The following is a 23,042-nucleotide window of genomic DNA, read 5'->3' on the forward strand; positions in this document are numbered from 1 at the left end:
GTCATAGCAACTGTTTAGTTCCACCTTTACGGGAGGAGGAGGAGGGAGATGAGGAGGAGGGAGGAGGCATCACTTTGACACTGTGGATTAAACAGCTTTGCCTCTTCCTTGCTGCATCACTGGACAGTAGAACCCACACCCTCCTGCAACGCTGTGATAAGAATGAGAATAAAATGACTGCTGATCAACTCTCGGTGTGACTGCATCACTCTGCTGCCTGCATCTGCACAGGGATTCAGTTTATCTAGCCAGGCTCGTAGTTTGATTAAACAGACATGCTGTGTGTTGACAAGAGTCTCCAGTGTATTACAGGGGCAATGAGAGAAGGACGCTGACAAAGACTACATCCCAGTATACAGTAATGTAGGCCAAGGACACTGCTGTGTTTACGAGAAGAAAAAAGAAAAACAAAACAAAACAAACAAAAAACCAAAGTTACAAAAGTTATCTCTCTGAAATGCAACTCATGGCTAACTTGGAGGTAGTGATCAAATTGATCTCTATCTATCTATCTATCTATCTATCTATCTATCTATCTATCTATCTATCTATCTATCTATCTATCTATCTATCTATATCTCTATCTATCCATCCATCCATCTCCTTATCAAATAACATAAAAGCATTTCCCCCCCGATATTAAAAAAGTGATTCTGATTCCGATTCTAAAGGAGATAAAGGTATCACATGACATGATAAGTTAATGGGAAGCCATCAATTCAGTATCAATATTGATATTTTAACATAAGAATACAGAAAAGCAGAGGTGTAAATTCCCCAACAGCACTTGTGACAATCTTGTCACTGATGCATTAATGTTCAACAGTCACATGGCAGGGATGCAATTCCTCACAGGAGAACCTTTCCTCTTTACAGTTGATGGTTTTCATGACTTCCACCTGAAGATACCCCCTAAACATTTACGAAACTGACTGGTCATCCTTTCAAAGTCATCACAGACTGACATTTCTCTTTGCAGAACTGAATTGCTCTTGACAAGATATACATTTTCTTATCAAAATTGATTATTCATTGTACACCAACTCCACCTCTGCTTCACAGCCATTCAGGTGACTGCCCACCTTAAGACGCTGATAAGAAAACTAAGTGAGTGTAAAACTGTCAAAATATTGTGGTTTGCTTAATACTTTTTATTTGCTCCAGATTTTCACATTTTCTTTCATAGTTTTGATACTTTCAGTAATAATCTATGATATAGATGATAATAAAAAAAAACAAAAAACCCACATTCATTTAGAATGTGTCCTATTTTGGACATGTTCTGTCAATACAACTCGTCTTGAAAGTCCAGCAATTATTATGTCATCCAACAAAGTATATAATAAGTACAGAAGCTATTGGTTTGCCTTAAGTTTCTGTAATGGAGTAAAAAAAACCCAACAAGAATAAAATAAAATCATAAGAAATGTTTTCCCTTCACATCACTATACAGCTGCAGGGCAGAGCAGCAGTAATGTGCAAAGATGAATGCATGCTAGTGTCCTGCTACAACACTTGATTATGCAAAAACTAATTCACTTTCCAGCTTCCAGTTGATTTATGTGTTTAAAAAATGGTCAAGCTTTCTCCATTTATAAAATATGGCCTCTGTCATTAGGAAACTCAATCTCCTGGAGTAAGGCTGGAAAATATTGCCTGAGCATCTTCTATTACTCCATCCCACTGTGTTGACCTGGTTAAGTACAGACGAATCAAACCAGGCCTGGAAACATCAATCACACGAGTAAAGAAAAAAAAGCAATCAATAACACAGCTGTCTGGCTATTATCAAGCCAGTGTGTTTCTTTTCCTGCAGCTTCTATCCGTGCCTCTGTCTTTTAGCTTGAGTTGTTTTACAAGAAGGTCCAGTGAAAACAGTGTGTAACCAGATCAGTGCTGGGCTACAGGAGTGGAAACACAACTGCTAATATAAGTGATGAAGTACTAAAACTTCCAGCAAAGACTGGGGGGAAAAAAAAATTATTCCGCCACTAGAACTCTATGAAGTTGAGAATGAAATCATATAAAAATAACTACAAAAAGGTATGAAAGGTCTATACGGGGCTATGAAAAAGCTGTCTTCCATAAAAGTAAAATCACAAAGAACTTCCATCTACCTTCTTTTTGCACGACACAGCAAAATAGCAATAAAGCTATGAGTTTGAAGCTCTGAAGGAATGCAGACTTTAAAAGCTGCCTCTTATTCCCAGGCCACGAGGAGTCTGGTTGCAGACTGATAACTTTGGTGGAGGAAGCACATTTTTACATATGCACAAGCAAGTACACCAGGCGCTCGGTGCACTGGTGGGAATGGGGTTGTTCATGTTCAATTTCATACATTACAATGGAGTTTCCCCTTTTAAAACCTCAGGGTGTTCAAGATGTCTTCACGCCAGCTTCCTCGCTTTTCTCCACTGTTTTCCTATCTTTTAAAACTTGCTCTCCAGAGTAAAGCAATCTGGCAGCGGAGATTCGATTCCTGCACAGGGACTCTGGACTCCCACTCAATGAGTAGCCTCAGATGCTCTGACAATATTTGTAAAAATACTGGGTCATAACAAAGAGAGCCAGGTTGTGTTCATTTTAATAACGCCGTTTCCTCACTTTTGTGTTTCGCAGTAAATACTTTGCAGACAATACACATGCAACTGTGCTGAAAACAGAGAAAGAACAAGCACATGCAAACTTCAAAAATCGGAGACAGATCTTGTGCCTCTGTGTGTGTAAATTCATGCACACATGCTTCAGCGCCTCTGAGCCCCTGTGCCAGAAAATCTGCTTCTGCGTCTGCTTTTATCAGTCCTGCCTGTTGAATTCTTACCAACACGTATTTGAGAGGATATGAAAGCACTTGGTGACACAAGAGTAGTCTGAGGGAAAACTGAGAGAATGGCCAAGAGTGCTATAGTTGAAAAAAGGCAGAAAATAACTCTCGGTGGAGTCACTCAGAGCACGTTTCAGGCATTGAGAACAAAAACAGGTTGAGTCCGGGTGTAAATATTGAGTTGTGATTTCTTAACAATGGCTGCAAGCTGGCATCAAACACAAGTCTCTGCTGGCAAATCTAGCTGCATTTGAATTCAATCCATGGTGTCCTCAGCTCTGTAAGAACAAAGTGACAATTAGCATAATGAATGAATGACACTGAAATACTTGAGGCTACTAAATGAAAACCTCATGGCATAATCATCAAATGTATTTAAAATGACGCCAATGAAAAGATCAGCAATACTTGCAGAATCATATGCCAGCAGTTGTGTTGGTGTCAGTGGGCCTATTATATTCAATATTCAACTATTTTGGGGATTTTTTCCCCATTGTATCTGATAAAGTGTTGAGATGTTGTTAGGTGAAAAACCTGCAAGAATGAGAGAAGAGAGACAACCCCAGTATCGAGAGAAATAAAGATTCAATTAGCTTGTACAAGGACAGAGAAATGAATTCACCTCAGGAGCTGAAGTTCATCGATCTGCAAAGATCTTCATTTCGCTGCCCAGTTTTATTCAAAGTTAAAGTAGGCGGTTACATTTTCATACACAGATACAACAAAGCAGATTAACACTGGTTCTCAGGCCTGTGTGTATTTATGTGTGTGAGTGTGTGTGTGAGTGTGCGTGTGTGTATGGTCACACTTCTATGTGGTTCACACAGTTGAAGCAGGAATCTCCTCAGATAAGATGTTACCCGGCCCAGAGGCCAGAGACCTTGAAGACATCTCAGAGTGAGGTACAGTTTCAATAAATCTTCTCGTGAACAAAGAACAAAGACTTGCAGGTGTGAAACAGTGAACAGTGGTTATAATAGACATGCATGAATCAACGATAACTTGCAAAATGTTAATTCCCATTATATCAAGTACTAATAATTAACATAAAGTACAAATTCACCCAACAGATGTATAGATATGAATATGACTTGGAACTTATTTTGGAATTATTTATATTGTGGGGAGGTCTGTGCTGGTGTGCAACAAGTACTCAAAATGTTGCCTGAAGTCACTCATAGTAACTTCTCAATCACATTAAATTACAAGGCAAATTGCTGCCACGTCATTCAGTGAACCTTTGAAATGTTTATATTTAAAGCACATTCTTGAAAAAACTTTAATATATTTGAAATTGACATTAGGCTGAACGGATGTTTGGAGTACTCAGTAGTTACTTAGCAGATCTCTGTGTCTGCCCCTGTGCGTCTCACCTCGTGTTTCCAATTAACCAATGGCCTTCTTCCTCTGTGTGCGTCTATCATTGTGTTCCACCCTTTGCTTGTGTATTTAACCCCCCCCCCCCTCCCTCTGTTGTCTTTGTTGGTTCGCCTCGTCAACATGTCTCGCCTCTCATCACGTCTTGTCATCGTGTCTCCTGTATTCCCTGGACTGCAATAAACCTGTTTTTTTATGGAACTCTGGGTCTGTGCTTGGGTCCAGCCACACACCACTTACGATCCCTGACATACCGGACGTCACAAGGTGTGAATAGTCCAACAGTGTGGGAAAATAACATACAATTGAAGCTGCAAGCAGTAATGAATGGGTCCTTGCACACACAAGTACGTTGGAACGTAGTGCATGTCGTGAGGTGCATCACAATGTCGTCATAGCTCAGGTGTCCTGGCTGTAGTTACAAATGTGTAAAAATTGTAGGGGGAGCTACTTTGACATGCACATGCAGAGTAACCATGAAATATGAATTTTTTTTTTTGCTGCTTCTGATGTGTGTGCAAATTGTCATGCACGTTTCAGCACCTTTGGGCCATCGTGAAATGAAAATGGAGCAGTTCTGGCCTTGAAAGAAGAGTGTAATAGTATAATAATAATTCCTCCTAATAGGGTCTTTGCATCACTTGGTGCTCGGATCCCAATAAACAATTTTTACGACTGAAAGAACAAACTGCTACATTATGTTACATAATTAAAGTGAGAGTTTTTAGTGTGTAACCTGTATCAGGTTAACCTGCCCCAGTGTTGGATAAAGTGGGAATAGAAGAGAGATACATGTGTTGTTGGATGGATGCAGAAACAACCCTGTTCATCCTGCTTCATAGGTCACACGCGTTCAGGCTCTTGTTTTCATCTATGAGGTTGCTTGACAGCCGTTTAACCACAAAGTGGTCATGTGACAGAGACACCTTCTCTAAGAAAACCAAAGTCCGTCATTCAGTTGTAAACTCAACTTATTGCTCCTATACATTTGAAGTCTCACAATTACAGTAAATCACAAATTATTTATATTAAAAGAGAACAGAGATTGACATGCTGCTGTACAAGAAAGTACAGCACCAAATACCATTCAGAGCTGAGACAATTCATCTCAAGGTATCAAAGAATGATTTTTATTTTTTTTTTGTGTATTTCATCAATGGAGCTTCTGAGGGTGTAAAGACCCACACGGTGCGAGTAACAAACTCAATCAATGATTACAAACACACGGCTTGTGGCCCGGCAGTGAAATGATAATCAATTCTTCTTTTTTTCCCATTCCTCTGCAGCTGTTGGTGGAATTGAAGCAGGAAGCTGACAGCCAAGTGCAGGTGTAATGAAACTCCTCTGCAAAGGCCAGGTCGACTTGTCAGGATCATCTCTCTCTCTCACACACGCACACGCACGCCCACGCCCACGCCCACGCCCACACACACACACACACACACACACACACACACACACACACACACACACACACACACACACACACACACACACACACACACACACACACACACAGTAGATGAGAACATACATAAATACTATCAGTATGTTTGTTGGCACTCCAAAAATCCCCCCCAAGCCAGGGCTACAGGTAAGGGCTTTCTTATAGAGGCTTTCAGCTGCAGCTCGCCTGTCGGCCACAAGCGAGATAACAGCGACACAGCAATCACGCTATGATGAATGAGCTGTGATAGGCACTGAAAATTGCTCCTTGGTGGCTTCCCAAGTTTGGTCCAGGGACTCTATATATCCAAAGCGAAATCAAAGCTCTGTACTCGGTCAATTCTTTCTTTCACACCTTCTTTCTGTTGTGAAAACACTGTCTCATTTGTACTCCACCTCCACCAAAGCATTCACACATATCTACATCCCCCGTGTGTGAAATGAACCATTCCATCTCACTCCCAATCAGTCTCAATTAGACCAGCAAGCTCTTCAGCTGCAAAATATTGCAATATGTCCCTCCCTCATTCCCGCAGCTGATAAGCCAGCTACTCAGACTAACACATTGGGCCATTTGCCTTTGCTTACAAGCTACTTTGTGCCCTGTCATCCGATTCTTCAGCATTTGATGAGAGGCTGGACGGGTGGCAGATTTGTGTGTGCGTGACTGTCCGTGTATGCCAGACGTTCCGCTGATTGAAAATCTGAACGGCTTCATTCATGAAACCACGAAGCACGTGTAACATTCCACAGTGTGCACCAACACACGGCTGCAGTACCAGTGAGCTTCTTTTCAAAGATGATGAAATTTCGAAACAGAAGACGAATGTAAATATTAAAAGACAATTCATCATCATTATGAATTTGATCAATGTGCAGCTGCCTCGGAGCATTGCCCACACATTTGTTTAATTGCTTATTGCAGTATTCCTACTAAGATAAAGAAATGTGCCACGGCTGAGCAGTTCCGTATATTACATGAATAACAAAGTGAAAGGTTTCCTTAAAGACACGTTACAGGGTTGACTTTGTTCTAGCTGGACGGAGGAGTGTTTTAAGAGCCTGAAAACACATTGTTTTGAAAGTGAGCTACAGAGTGGAGAAATGTGAAAACACCACCTCGGTGTTGACACGTGGACAGAAAAGACATTTGCTGAAAACGATGACGTCATTGCTTCACCTCTCGAATGTATAACCATGCAACACTCTCAGGGAAATAACAACAACAACGACAACAATGGCAGACAACATGCTCCAGATCGTGCTGCAGAAGCCACTGATGTTATTTGGTTTAACAAGGTGAGATTTTGTATTTCTTGAATAAGAGGAGTTTTGCCTGCTCTGTGTCTTCCTCTCAGTGTTTGGTGTATTTCTGTGGCAGCACCTCTCAGCCAGATTGCTGGGATTAGTTTGAAGCATCATCCCACAGACCTTAAGGTTGCACATGGTAATTTCTGTAACTTTGAGAAGGTAACATCCTGGCCTGTACATCACGTATTGACTCGTAGCTAGAAAAAAAAAAATAGGAATCAGCTGGATTCATCCATCCATCTTCCATACTGCTTTTATCCTATTCAGGACTGCAGGGTGCTGGAGCTGATCCCAGCTAATTTAGGGCAAAAGCACGGTACATCATGGACAGGTTGACAGTCAGGCCAAACAGAGAGCTGAGGAAATTTAGAGTTACAATCTAACCTCACATGGCCTGCGGAATGAAACTGTGGTAGGAGGAGAATACCTATGCAGGAGGAGAACATGTCAAATCCACACAGAAAGCACCACCGTGCATCCAGCTGAAATCAAGGGATTCGTCTTTGTCCCTGTACTTATTGTTCGTAAAAACATGCAAACTGGACACAGCTTTGTAAAAAGGACTATGGAGGAAGAAATGCAGAGACTACAAGGTAAATGCATCAAAATTAGTCTAATGTTAGATGCAAACTTGTTTCAAATTACTATGCAAACATGCATCACCCATAACATTATGACCACTGACAGATTAAGTGATTTATACTGATTATCTCTTTTTCATGGTTAGTAGATGGGATATACAGTATTAAACAGCAAGTAAACATTTCGTCCTCAAAGATGATTTGTTAGAAGCAGAAAAAATGGGAGCCAGTTAGGAATTCTGTGATTATGATGCCTCTACGTCTCGGTAAGAGAATCTGCAGAACTGCTGTCAGATACTGAAGCTTGAGAAGAGTCTTCGGCCCTGAACAGATCAGGGCTGTTTGTGTAACAGAAGCAAATCTACACAATGTAGGCAGGCGATCACAATGCTGTTCACCTGTCATTCCCTGCTCTGCTACTCCAATTGTCATCTGTGTTTTCCCTTTTCTTTCCCATATCCAGTCTTACTTTTAAACTATGCATTTAAACTGATTTACTTTCATACAATTGATGCTATATTTTCTACCAGCTCCATTCAGATGTATCTGGACAAATGATTTTCTTCTGGTGTTATTGCTTCTCTGGAGTCTCTAGTGAGGGTAAAGAACTGTAAGCACTACTCCTGCATGTTTTACTGACATTGATCATAAAAATGAATTTGCTTACAGCTCTTATCAGTTTGCACCATGTTGACTTTTTTTTTTTTAGGCCGCTGTTCTATTTAATAAGAACCTAAGACCAGTCAGTAAAGGTAGTTGGTTTCAACTTCTGGTCCTCTTAAAGGTTTTTTGTTTTTTTTAAAATTCACATTTTATTGGAACGCAAAGTAGAATCACGTTATAATTAGACCTCTATGTACATTAAACTAAATTATAATGCAACTTCCAGTGAGAGGCGAGTTCTGTCCTTCAAACTACAATCTCCTAAAGGAGGTTTCAACCTCTCTCAAATGTTTTTTACTGAGAGTGTGCAGAGTAAATCAAAGAGCAACATGTTACAAACTAAGTAGTTACAGTTTTGAATCTTGTTTGTCACTATTTAGCATGGTCCCTGCAGGCTGCCAGGCAACAATGACATACAACAACTCACGACCACGTGGTAATTATGAATATCGTTATGAGAGGAAACTAGTTGTGAGCATGAAAAAGTATTTTAAGTGCACTGTTTCTCCTAAATGTTAATAAACAGGCTCAAGAGAAATAAGTGCTGAGAAAGAAAAGGTGAGATTAACAATTACCGTGTGTAAATTGGCTTTTTGTTTTTAATTTCATCATTACTCTAAGAATTCACATTCTAATGTGAAGCCTGAGAGTTGGTGAGATTTGAAGCTTGTCTGTGGCTCTGTGCTGCAATCACATTACTGGTGATGTGATCCCTGCATCCTCAATTTTACTTAGTCGTTTCTGGGTATGACAATCAACTGCAAGTTGTTTTGAGTGTGAGGATGAAAAGGAATGTCTAACACACTGAAATTACATTCAATTATTAACTTCAATGTAAACACTTTTGGAAGCAGAATTCCACATCACAACAAGGTCACAAACAATTTCTTAGTGCAAGAGCAGTATTTTAGCAGGAACCGCCTCAGTGACATGTCGTTGTAAAGATATAGCGATGTATTTTATTTTCAGAAAGTGCATGTCTTTTCATGAGTACATGAATCCTGCACCTGAGACCTGAACTTTGTTTTCCCATTTGTTACAATAATGAGAATCAGGGCTGAAGCGAAAGCACAGAGTGAGAGGCCATTTCCTTTTCAAACTATTTACTCATGATTATATCACTAAATCTACTCAGTTTCTATTGCAGAACTGCCCTGTGTTACCTGAATGAATAAAAGTTTCACTGCATGTTGTCTTGAAACGGAGCAAAAATATAGATTATTGATTAGTGAACATGGCGGGTGACTAAAGGAAATAGCTTATCTCATGTAATAAAAGGAGTCAGAAGAGGCGCTTGCAGGATCTATATTCACTACAGAGGCTCAGGAAGGCTGACGTGGTGAATTATTACTTCCTGCTGGTACCGTATGATGTGGCTCATCTGAAGTACTTAGAGCAAAACAATTGCACAGCATCACTTCCTCAGATCCCAAGAGGATCAAGTTGAGATCTGACAACACAAAATGAGTTTTTGATATGGTAATTTTCATTCAACTATAGAGTGTCAGATACATGGAGATCAGGCTCCAGCTGAGCTAATAAAATGGACTGCTGCTGCGTCTGTGTCAGTACGCATACAGTACATACCAATATCGTGGTGATGGTGAGAGTCGTATTGAAGAGGGTGTCTGTCACGTTGATTGATGGAAGCTTTCTCTCCATGGACAGTCCATCTTCAGAGTGCCACAGGCCAATCTGCAAAGTGAGTGCACACACACACACACACACACACACACACACACACACACACACACACACGCATACAAACAGATCAGTCACTAAGTCCATCAGCTCGGAAAGGCGAAGAGAAACAATCAGTGCTTAATTTCCTCCTGCTTTTCTAAAGGAGCATCAGTTTCACCTTCACATAAGACCAAGAGGAAGCAATGGATGGATCACCACAGTGTGAGACAGGGTGGTACCAAGCTCGTTGGACTGCAGGAGGAAACAAAAATAATGCTGTATGGCTCCTTGAGGGCCGTGTGCAGGGCAGGTGTTCAATCAGAGGCAACAGAATGCATTCATTAAACCAATTACCGGCAAATCCTGTGGCGCACAGCCACATTCTCATTACAGCTTGAGTGGGACTTCAAACCTCCACCTCACATTGTGTCGTCCCTTTCATCCCCGTTCAATCTGTCTCTGCCAACTCCTGTTTCATTCACTTATTTCCTTCACTCAGGTTTGTCAATCCCAACCTCCAGGATAGCTGTCTCCATAAACTAAGGTATGCTGCAGAACTGTTTTACATGGCAATATACTTAATATATTGATAAGAATCATGATCTCTAAGGTCAGTAAGAAATTTGCAACTTTCCTCAATATATGAAGGTTTAACCTGACAATACTGTGCAAAACAAAAATTGTTTTTTAAGTAAATAATTTCAAATGTGCCACCTAAAAATATGACATGTGGGAAATGTGTTGCAGCTCTGAATCCACATAGTCATCGGTCATATCTGGATAATTTCAGCTCTCAACTTTTTGAGGGTTGAAAGTCATCGTTAGGTTGAAATTATTATTTGGATTCAGGTTTGGTAATTGCTCCTGGTGGTTTAGAAATGTGTATGAGACTATGAATTGAATTCTCGTGCATGTGTATGTGTACTTGTCTGTCTTCAATTATAGTGAACAAAACATGTGCAGATAACTTCTTAACCATAGTGACAAAACATTGTACTTTATTCAAATTTCAGCTTTCCAGCACATATTCCTGCTCCTCGGCTCTATTTTTACCACACCAGCATTGACTGTGAAAACCGTGATGGTTAATCTAAAGCTCTAACCTTGAAGGATTTTACATGATTCTTGTAGTGGAGAGTTTATAAAATCTCTCCCCACAGAACATAAAGTGAGCCGTAGAAACTTTTATTTGACTTTTGACTTTTCTGATGAATACTGATTTACTCTTTGCTATGTTGTGCTATGTAACATCGTGATTATTTACACTAAATATTGAAACACATCTTGGATTTTATGTTAATATTTAAGTGACACTGGTGACACAAGGAAGGGAAAACTGGCAGATTTATACTCCTTATCGCTGCAGTTCACAGCCTCTCGTTTCATTTATGCGGCTTGCATATAAACATGCAATCCCAGTGTCAATAATAAACAGAGTACTTGAGGTATGTGTTGGTGCAGATGATAACCTTCTGTTAAATTGGAATCATGATAACATTCAAAATATGCCTTTTTATTAGTTTGTGTAACTTTTCACTGATGCAGCTTATCTCCTGTTTTGATTTAATATGTGCTGCATGTTTCAGGAACTTAAGAGGTCAGACCGGCCATTTTGTTCCTGCTGAGATAACACAGAGTCTCATTGTTATGGAATGTACCTTGAAGAAAAAAAAAAAGTCAGCACTTAGGACATTAAATTAAATATTTCCAGAAAACAAACTCAAGAAGCTCACCAAGAAACAAAATGATTCCAAATAATGCTTTTTTGAAATCATTTGCATTCAAAATATGTAATCTACCTCATCACATAAACATTGCCATCACTATCTCAGCGGCGTGAGAGAAATAATATCCCTTATCACAGTAATTGGCTTCCCCCTCATTATGATTATTATATAGGAGGAGTAAATGAGAAATATAGCATCCAATTTTGCCTTGATGCATTGCTTGTGTGACTCAGTCCATGTCATTGGAATGAGCTCAATGATTACACCCCCCCCAAAAAAAGAAAAAAGAAAAAAAAGAAACCCCTAATCTTGTGGGAATAATCCTGTGGGCTGGAGTCAGGCTGGAGAGGATGAACTGTTAAAGGATCAGTGATTGAAATCTGATTAAAGAAAAGGCTACAGTAAACAAAGCTCCCCCAGCATGGTCATGGTTTGTTTCAAGTCTAAATTGCCAAAATTCTCCAGAGATTTCAGACCACTGATGTTGATCAGTGCTACATTTGGAAGCTATTTAACCACTCTCCGAACAGCAATGATGAATTCTGATGTGAGATATAAAAAAAGACGAGAAAAGAGAGAGCTCGCGGAATCAAAGATTTCCTTTGAGAGTATATGATCAAAAAGATCTTTCCCTCCATTTCCTCTGGTGTACTTGTTGAGAGAAACAGCACCTTGCTCACACAAATAGATTACAGCTACCCAAACCTCTCGCGGAACACTTTCCACACGCAGCTACTGATGGCCGCAAGAAACAGAGCGAGAGAAAATGTGAACATACTGCAGCACCACTAAAGAGAAGAAGAAGGAGAAGAAAAAAAAAAACTCCTGTGAAATATGCTGCTCAGCAATCAGTGTATACAATCAGCTGTCAGAGAGACTGTAGAGGTGGTGGGAGGCGGGAGTCTCTTTGGCTCGGCTGGACTCAGCAGGTGTCTCAAAAGGTCTGAGCATACGGGTGACTGAGAGAGTAATGGGCTGAGGTGGCACCATGACTTCTGTCCAGGAAGAGAAGGTGGAGGCAGTCAGAAACTCGTTAGCAGGCCGGAAGAATAAGCATACACCGGTGGGTTAGGAACAGATCTATTATTAGAAATCTCGGTTGTAAGTCTGAAAGTTAGTAGTTGTATCCCCTATCTCAATCTGTCCAAATGTCTTTGGGCAACATACTAAATCCAACATTTGGTCTCAATGGTGAGCAAACACCTTGCATGTCAGTTGTTGCCATCGGAGTGTGGATGTGTGCGTGAATGGGTGGGTGAGATTGATCATGCAACCTGCAACGAGACAGGAAAATGCAATATGTAAGTAAAAGTCTATTTATCATCACCATGAGAAAAAGGAAGGAAGATGTATAATTTAGCTAAATGTAAAAGCAGGGAGGCAGACTCTGCGGCCAATGCATGCCGACATTTATCAAACAGCCTGAGAACCTTTTAATGCTGCCATTATTCTTCCTGACACATTTTGTAATAATTTTCCTTTTTTTATTCAAGATTTTGCTATGAATATGAAAGACGAGTCATGACACAGCACAACCTGGATATGGACATGACAGGAGAGCGTCAAAAAAATTGGGAGAAACTAATAGACAACTACTGTAACTCACATTAAAGAGTGAGCAACTATTAATCTGAGCGCTGAGAGACAACACCAGTGATCCACAGGTTATTTGCCACGATGCATATTTTGTAACTTTCCATCAAGCGGACTCTAAAGTGAAGTAAAAGTCTTAGCATTGCATTAATCCCCCTGAAGCAACAGCACTGAAATCGTTGCATAAAACCTCATTACATGATGCTGCACAACCGGAGAATCTATTAAACTAATAAGCTGTTATCACAGAGAGCGGAAGCTGCTTATTGCCACATACCAGACGGTGTTTCCATACAACAACACAAAAGAAAAGCTGTGACTTGATGTTTCTCATTTTGTGTTATTAATTTGGTATCTACTCTGCAGTTGTAATATATAACTATGATGCTGTGCAACGAGTGAATCTAGGAAACAAATTCACACCGAGTTCAGAATGTTGACGAGTGTTTAGCACTATTTGCTTTCCTGAGAAACAGGGAGGTACAGAGAGGAATAGGATATAATAAGAGAGGGGGGAATAGGACGAGCAAAAGGAAAAGACAAAGGAGAAAATAGAAAGATGCAGGGGAATGTCAATCACTAACTGAGTAGGTGCTGTGAGCCTGACAAATGGAAATAAAATCAATGAGAAACTATGAGATGCAGGCGACTCGGGAGCCAGAACAGAAGGTGGAGAGAACAAGAGAAAGCGACAGGAACTGAGGAAAAAGAAGAGGCACAGAAAGAAAAGGAAACAGACTGAGCGGAAGTTTATAACAGAGAAAAGGGGAAGAGACCAAGAAAAAAAAAGAGAGAGAGAGAGAGCGAGAGAGCGAGAGAGAGAGAGAGAGAGAGAGAGAGAACAAGTTTACATGGGGACAGAATAGAAAACCAGAGAGTCAGGAAAAGGAGAGTGACAAGAAGTGGCACGAGGTGACTTGTGAGGGATTACCCAGGGTTCATTCTGTAACCTGGAATTAAAGCATGAGGAAAACATTAGGGCGGCTGCTCAGTGAAGCATCGGCATTGGCTGAATTTTCTGTCAGAGAAATGTCGTATCCAATAGGGTGTAGCAAGGCTATGCTGTGACACATGCATCCATCAATGTGAGAGAAGCAATAGCTTCCATTATCAAGCATAATGTCATACAGCCCACTTACACTGAGGCTAAAGCATTCAGGTGTCACGGCGGTGAAAATGACTTTGGGTCGAATCGGAAACCTGTTGCTGTACACGTGCATGTGGCAAGGCAAAATATCTCTGCGTTCTTATCTTCTGTCTGTATCACTGAAGTAAAACATTCTCACCAGCTGCTTGTTGTGCACATTGCTGCATTTTACAATTCGAAGTTCTAAGGAATATGCTGACAGAGCGGTTTTACTTATCAGTGGGCATTTACCTCTCGGCGAACCAGCAGTTGATGCCTGTTTATGGCGAAATAGAAACCTTTTAGGCAGTGCTAATGGTTCCTGAAGTAATACAATCAGGGAGGCATTGGATTTATACTCCAATGAAGAGTACCAACTTCAAAACATACATCCAACGGAAGCATTTCCAGCATAAAAAACAGTGTGTACTGAAAGTGATAGGGTGGCTCTCACTGAACGTCTCCCTCAACATGGCGCCTGCCCACGGTCACGGGGAGACAGAAGGATTTCAACAAACCCTTTATCCACTGAAGGTCTGAGGACCATTGCTGGAGATGTTTGACTAAAGATGCTGTTTGGAAGGCAGAGAGTCACCAAGTACTGATCTTCCTTCTGGTCATTCATTAACACTTTCAACTGTTTAAAGCATTCATATTTTTGCTGCATAGTAACAGTCTTACTCATGGTCCATTTACTCTGCCTCACGACGTTCAAATGAGGCACCTGCATCACATGGTTGTGAGAATACAAGCTATGTATTCTTCATGAAAATGGCGAATGGTGAAAAAAGGGCATACTTCGTACAGAAACTCTCTCTGCTCTGACTCATCATCAAGCAATGAGTCTAATCAGGGTGGAGCTGCCGGAAAAAAAACTTCAGGGTCTAGACAGTCACAGGTGGTGGTGTAGTTAGCTGGCAGTGCTGCGCAGTAAAGCGGGGACTGGGGATTCACAGGGACGTGACTCTAATACTGCCCGATGGAAACCTGAATGTTTTTATGAAGGTTCAAATATCCTATGAAGAAAAGTGAGCACTAAAACAATCTGGTTATATTTGTACAATCTGTCGTTTCATAACAGTCTGGACTGTGTAATTATATCACAGTAATTCTCTTCTGCTCATTCAATCCAAAAATGGGTAGCATAGTCATTATTTTGCATTATGATGAATAATAGCGCTGCTGATTCAATGGCCGGAATGAGACACAAGCTGTGGGTTGAGGAGAAGGTCTTTGGCTTGCCAAACAGATCTTCAAAGCAGTGTTGCATTCTTTCTGAGTGCAGAATCCTCGGCAGAGGCTGCAGTGGACAATGGCTGCCCCGACGGCTGCAATCCCCACTCAGCATGTACACCCAGATATTATAGAAGGTCTAAATGTCTTCATCTGTAATGGTCAGGTAACCAGACGTTTACCAAAACACTCAGGAGGGAGCACGACCTTAAGATGTGTCCCAAAGTACTCATTACCTCCAATTAATCCTGCTGTTCTCCAAATTTTCACATTTGTACAAGAGTATGTCAAGTTCAGTGGAGAAGGAACAGTGCAGGATAGTCTGACATGGTGGCATTTCTACAAAATATCGTATTTCATAGTACACACATTGCAATTTCTTTATCTGCTTTAATTAACTTAGGGCGACAGTCAAACCCAGGTGGATCTTTGTTAAAGGCAGACTACAGTGTGAGCAGGTCACCTGCCCATCATCACAGGAACACAATAAACCAGACATTACCTGTAATCCCGTGCTTTTCATTTAGAAAGTTTTAAGCTCTGTTCACAACTGTGGCGCAGTGCAATGGTTGCAGTCCCGTCCCTCAAAAAAGAATAAAAAAAGGAGAAATTGTCTCTCTGATCCGGTTTGCTTCGCACTCACGCTGGCATTTCTCAAAAGTTGCAAACAATTCTCCTATCTGACAACTGATGATGTTTTTCCGCAGTGTAACTTTCACAACAACGGTCTTTGCTGGGCCAAATTCAACACAATAAATTCTGAATTATTTATACCAGAAAGCTTCTCACCAACAAGTTACTAAATATATGAACGCACAATATAAGCATTAAAAATTGTTCAATCAAGCACGCTCTGCTGCAAGGACATAGACTCCTGAAGCCAATCATGTACTGAGTTTGGTCCACTTACTGTTCTTTGGTCAATGCTGCGTTCAGACTTCACCTTGTGTGGTGCACGCCAGGGTGTGGATTGTAGTAAGCACACCTCCACAAATGAATCACACTATGTCACGCGATATGTGACAATTGTATTTAGTTTCATTTGAACCAGACCAAACAAGTGTGAAGGCACCTTTACTCTGATACCTCTGTTCAACGTATTCATCTACATGCAATTTTCGTTGTTCAGATTAGCCTTCTGCACATCTTTAAGGTAAACATATGAGCACATGTAAACATGTAATTGACCTTTTCTAGGCAGATTATAGAAAAGCAAACCTTTAAAACAGGGGTGGGGATTCCTGGTCCTTGAGAGCCGCAGTCCTGCACGTTTTCAATGTGTCCTCACATCAACACAGCTGACAGCAAATAGTGGCTCGTTATCAAGCTTTCTGCATAGTCCCACCATGAGAACTCAGGTGCGTTTGAGAGGTAAACATTGACAACATGCAGGGCTGCAGCTCTCCAGGACCAGGATTCCCTACCTCTGCTTTAAAGAGTAACACAGATTGCCAGGAGAGCAGAGTTAAGTCTAGTAGAGAGAACAAATGAAACAATAGCTGTATCTATCGTACAGTATACAGTCTTCGTAGGAATCCAGGGGTGAGCATCACACACTGATAAAAAAACCAAGACACAGAGGCAAACTTGCAGGCATTCAGGCACAGAGGAGCTGAGGCACATACACATAAATTTGCATGTACATGCATATTACACTCATACACAAACATTCTCTCTCTCTCTCTCTCTCTCTCTCTCACACACACACACACACACACACACACACACACACACACACACACACACACACACACACACACACACACACACACACACACACACACACACACACACACACACACACACACACACACACACACACACACACACACACACACACACACCCAGCCAAGCAGCACATACACAGCCTCACCCAGCCTTGAAATCCGTTAAGACTGGGGGATCTTGCAAAACAGCTCATCCATTCTGCTTTTGATCTATTCCCCATCTCCAGCCCGCAAAGTGCACACTGAGAAAAACAAAAGCGGAAAAGGGACTGCTGTACGTCGCTGAGAGACCAAACAAAGGAGAGAACCACAGACACACAAAGGATACCGGTATGTGTAGACTGGTGATGTGAGCGCACTAGCTGCACAGAATCTAATATGAAAACGAATACACTGACACAGATTTGGTAAAGGGAGAATCATTTTGAGAGGGTTGATCTCAAAAAAGGGTTTAACTGCCTTTCTATTCGATTGGCAACAATCTAAAATGCTTTAGTTTGACTTGTGCCAACTACAGAGCTCTAACATGATGAACCTCCTTTGAACTTGTTTTGTATACATTCAGCGGTATTGTATTTGCATTAAACATCATCTTTGACGGGCTAAATATTCAAAAGAAAGAGAGAAAAGAAAAACAACGTAACATTTTGAAGGGGAAATATGTCAAAAATACTAATCTGTCTTGTAAAAAATGCTGACTGGTTTTTCCTGAGTCTCAAGCATTTAAATCAACAGCTGTATCATGAATCTGACACAGTCGCCACGACTGTTACGTTCCTGTTGGAAAAGCTTTGGTGTCTCTGCATGTGTCAAATCTGAGAGAAAGAAAAAAATAACAAGTCAGACATTAACAGCTTATATAGTCTGCTCAGGCATACAGTGAACAAATCAGAATAAAACTCATTCATGTTAGGTCAGACAGTCCAATTGTACTTCAACTGTAATACCTTCAGTAACATTTATGACTCATGATTACTATTCATCGACATTAAAGCACATGGAATGGAAAACAAAATGAGAAAAAAAAATTATAAAAGTGACTTCATTCTTTCGCAAGCAGAGAAATTGTTTTTCTTTTTTTCTTTTATTTATAGCTCCTCTGACCTCCAGGACTGTCTGCAACACTCAGGACATTTAACTCATAACAGAGACAGCTTTGGGTGCAATACACTAGAGATGACAAAGCTGCTCATAAAGCGATCCGTGGATTTGTGACTGAGTATTACTGACATTAGCAAGGGGGCATGTGGAATTTTTATGTTTTAACTTAGGTTTATGTAACAGTTCCCCCGCACTGAGGATTGCTGCTTCTAAATAGTCTGGAGTAAATAGAGGTGATGGAAAAAAAAACATATAATCAGTGGAAAAAGTATATCAAATAGCAGCAAAATTATAGTGACATAAAGAAGCAGGTAACCCAGACAGGATTGATCATGAGAAATAAAGTGAGCCGGCAAAAGGTTTTCAAGGAATTTAAAGAAATCTGAATTAATTATGTTATTATTATCTGAAATATATACTTTAAATCCAAAGTACAACAGATAAACTGTATAGATTCACAAGCAATGTCAGATAAACTGTGAACAATAAAGTGCATTCAATGGTCAATCCTCAGACAATAATGTGACCCGACATGTTGCAGCTCCATGCTACAGTTTTAACAAACTCTCACCGTTGTCCTCATGTGCCTCTGAACATTGCAACTAGGAAGTGTCTTCCAGCAGAATGAAACACTGCATGCAGTAAAGCACAAATATAAACCCTGTTTCCAGCAGGCTTTACGGCCTTTCATCAGATCCTCAGAGACTCTCTGCAACTTTTTAGGGACAATTTTATTTAACAGTGAAATAATACAGCTGCAACACACACTGGAAAATAAACACTGCATTTATGCCACGACGCTGGCTTTTCCCCTGCTGGCAAATAACAGTTTTTGTCTCCAAAGAAGACTGTATACTTCCTTTGTTGACATATTCGTCACTGTCTGGGGAATCTTTCTCACACATTTTAAATGTCACAGGCTTTCTATGAATTCTGCAAGACTTTTTTTTTTCTCAATAGCATTCTGACCCTTCTAAAATGCACAATATGGAAATGTATATAACTAAAGGCCAAATTTGGTAAAAGGCACTCTCAGACACTTAATTATGTAGAGATGGAGAGAGTAGTATCATGAAGCTAGAATAGCTTATATTAGTTGCTTAGATTGGGGATGTCTAAGTTTAACCGGACAATAAGTAGTATTACACATCCACAGAAATCATCACCCTGGCTGGTGAAGTCAAAGGAGGCAGAGGTATTCAAAAACAGTAACCCAAAAGGTAATTCCAAAAGCACGAGCAGAGTTCAAAAGCACAGGTAATCCGAAACCTGAAAAGCACGCGAGGGAACATGAGGGAATTGCGGGATGCGTCGACACAAGGAACGTTGCCGATCTGTCCCTGAGACAAGAGGGGAGGGAGTTTCCATGCACTAGCGACACTGACTTTACACTGACACAGAGGGGGACCTGCCAAAATAGGGGAGTGTTTGCTTCATATGACCAAATACAGACATGGAAAAGTAAGTCAGAGTTGTAAGCTTCCTCACAGAACGTAGACTAATATATCGCCAAAATACCAGGATTACATGTTTATCATCCAGGTGAAAACATCGCTGCAGCTGTGAAAAGATGAAAGGAGCACTGGAAAAAAAAAAGTGGCTGTTTGAATTCGTAAATTAGTGGGATTATCATATTAACTTCCCACCATGACGGCACAAGTAGATCTGATATATGATGATAACATCCCTTTACCTCCTTCGCCACATTTTCAAACTCAGGGTTGCGGTGGCTGGAGACAGAAAGGGGCCCCGGCTCAACACGAGACATTCTCCAAATGAGGTGAGATTGCTACCTAATACTACTGCGTGTTTTAATGTATTCATAAAGTGTGGTGTTTTTTAAATGTCTTGTATGAAATGGAAAACCATTTTTTACAGCTGTCCCTCCAACAAAAAAGTGCATCTTTCATAAAGAGCTTCGTCACTCGGGTTGTGTCGACAATTGTCCCTTTTCTAAGCACTTCTCTCAATATTGGCAGAATCAGATAGACCGCTACACAACTCTGCTGCATACAACATAACTATTGTGAAGAGTGAACTTATTCAGTATTTAGAGAAAAAAAAAAGAAAGAAACTGCAGAGGTGATGCAAAGTGCATGTTAAAAGTGCTGAAACAGTCACTCCTTGTGTTGTAAAATTCAGGGTTATTGAACACTTGACACAAATACCGAAGATCCTCTGACTCTCTGTGTGGTTGCATTGCCAGAAGAAAGGAACGCAGAAACACATATACACTCGCAGATCGAAGATCACAAAACGTTCAAACTGCACAGCAGCTCAGTTTTTAAACCGGCTCAAACCTTAGTGGCAGTAGCTCCAGCTGCAGCTCTGGCATACTTACAACCTGAACGTCTATCAGACCTGGTTAACATGTACTCATCTCTGCCGGAGCCTGAGGCACAGAAGGAGATGCAAGCCATGTCGTGGTGTGCTGAGCTACACTAGGCTTCTGTGATAATGTCCTTCAAGGAAAGGCAAAGGGTGGAGGCAGTCTTGAAACTGTCAACCCGCTATGTGCCACCCTCTTATCCTCCTACATTTGCGTCCCCCTTTCCTCTATCTTATGTACCTGTCCCAGTCCTCCCTCCCTTCCTCTGTCCCGCTCCCTCTCACATTGCAGCAGTGGATAGAAATTGAATTGAGTACATCTGCATTTGCAGCAGTGGGGGCAGTGAGAGTAATAGTGTTCTTGACGGGTGTGAGCAAAGGGGAAGGGAAGGGGGGAAAGCAGATTGCCGTAATAAACGTAGGAGCAGCGCTGACAGGAAATAAATAAATCCAATAGAAACGAGAAAGAAATTGAACGAGCCCATTCACCCTTTAACTGGAGGAAGTCTTGTGTAAATAACATAGCTCAAATCATTTCATGCAAATTGAAGTGGTGTGTATATGTGTGTGCGTGTGCGCGTGCGCGCGCGTGTGTGTGTGTGTGTGTGTGTGTGTGTGTGTGTGTGTGTGTGTGTGTGTGTGTGTGTGTGCGTGTGATATTCCAGCCGCTCAGCATTCTCTCTGAAAAGAGGAGCAGGTGAGGAGGAAAAGGAGCATCTTCATACTTCGTCACATCCACTGCTTGGCTCCACCTCTGAGGTCCTCGACACAAGAACACCTGAAGACCAAAGTTTAAAAAAAAAAAAATCTGACTGCAAATGTCTGAATGAGAAATGAGAAAAGAAAATAGGAAACACTGTACCGAGGCCAATTGAGATGATTAAAACTCTTCTTGATTATCTCTTCACAAAACTTTACTTTGGGGACACACACATGCACAGAGATTGACAGAAACTATTATGTAGGACCAAGATTTCAATAAGCTAAATGAGTGCTTTTCACATAGTGAGGCAGGATTCCTCTTGGGGTGATCGAGAGCATCTGGAGAGCTGATCGATCACAGGATCTGCTGTCGCGAACCCGGTCGGAAGTGGTATAAATGCCTTGCTTTAATAAAACACAATCTATTGTATATATTGGGAATGTGAGAGAGCTGGGGGTTGGCGGAGTTCACACTCCCACACTCTGAAAAACATTAATCGAACTAGATATAACAGACAAAAGAATATGTACCAAACCCAAGGACTGTGTTTGTGAACACATTGAATCGTGCCTGTCACATCTGAAAGCAAAGGAAATGAAGCAAAAATAATCCAAATGAATTTGAATGCAGAGTAAAACACGGCTCACATCTTCTCTACCTGAGCTACAAACCTAATAAGCTCTTTGTTCTCAGACAATTCCATGTTAATGCTGCAGCAAATGTAATCTACTGTGCCAAAATGACGGATTGTAGCTTCTACACTTGCTTTCTATTTTGGTAAATCTACCAAAGGTTGCTAGATTATGAAGTTGTATCTATTGCCTCTATAGATGAATTTGGAAAATGAAACACAATGTAAAAAAGAAAAATAACTACCGTCTTTTTTAGTTACATTGATGAGATGACAAAAGCAGAAATGAAACGAAGACTGCAGCTCCAGTGATGATTGGAACCACTACATTGAGGTCTTGGCACTGAAAGCACGTCTCAGATTTCATTTCTTTGTTACATGACCTTTGTTTTTCAGATGTAGCAATTCAAACTCAAGACTGCCATCACACTCACAAGCTTTAAAAATACACATCTTGCGTGTGCTAGAATGGCAGAGGCTGATCAACTCTTGTGTATCGAATATTGCAGAAAACCTGTGGACTAAATAATGAGAACAATTTGCTTTGAGTCATGCTGCTGCCACCCTTTGGCCTTTTCTACTTCTGGCTTTCACGCTCAGCCATAACCGCCTCAGAACCTACTTCTGGCTTCGTCACCTATTAAAGCCTCTCTAATGGGACTCTGGATCTCAAAATATTTTCTCTCTTTTTTGTCTCCCTCTCAGGTGGTTACTAAAGGAGTGATTAAGTGTCTCTTTTATGAAACATAATTAGTGTTTCACCTCTCTCCGGGAATTGGCAGAGGGCACGTAGCATCTGTGCTGCTCACATATTGTGCAGTGTGCATTGTGTACATACGGACACACGCTTAAACATGGAAACGTCCACACGGCTTTGTTAGTGTCTTCCTCTGCGAACACACAGTCACACAACAAAGTGGAGCACTGTAACAGGCAACAGCTTGCCTGACTCAAACTGCAATAATCACTCATTTTACAGCTTCCTCCA

At 40.9% G+C, this 23,042-nt stretch overlaps 1 protein-coding gene across 1 annotated transcript in view; it reads right to left on the minus strand.

Moving 5' to 3' along the window:
* grik4 (glutamate receptor, ionotropic, kainate 4) overlaps positions 1 to 23,042 on the minus strand; it is a gene marked incomplete at both ends in the record, with an annotated part of 199,642 nt that overhangs the window by 26,005 nt on the left and 150,595 nt on the right. The window contains one exon of the mRNA XM_080512931.1: positions 9,790 to 9,897. Coding sequence (XP_080369057.1) covers positions 9,790 to 9,897 — 108 coding nt within the window. The remainder of the gene's footprint in view (positions 1 to 9,789; positions 9,898 to 23,042) is intronic.

Source organism: Blennius ocellaris (genome assembly GCF_963422515.1).
Source record: "Blennius ocellaris genome assembly, chromosome: 2".
Classification (NCBI taxonomy): Eukaryota; Metazoa; Chordata; class Actinopteri; order Blenniiformes; family Blenniidae; genus Blennius; species Blennius ocellaris.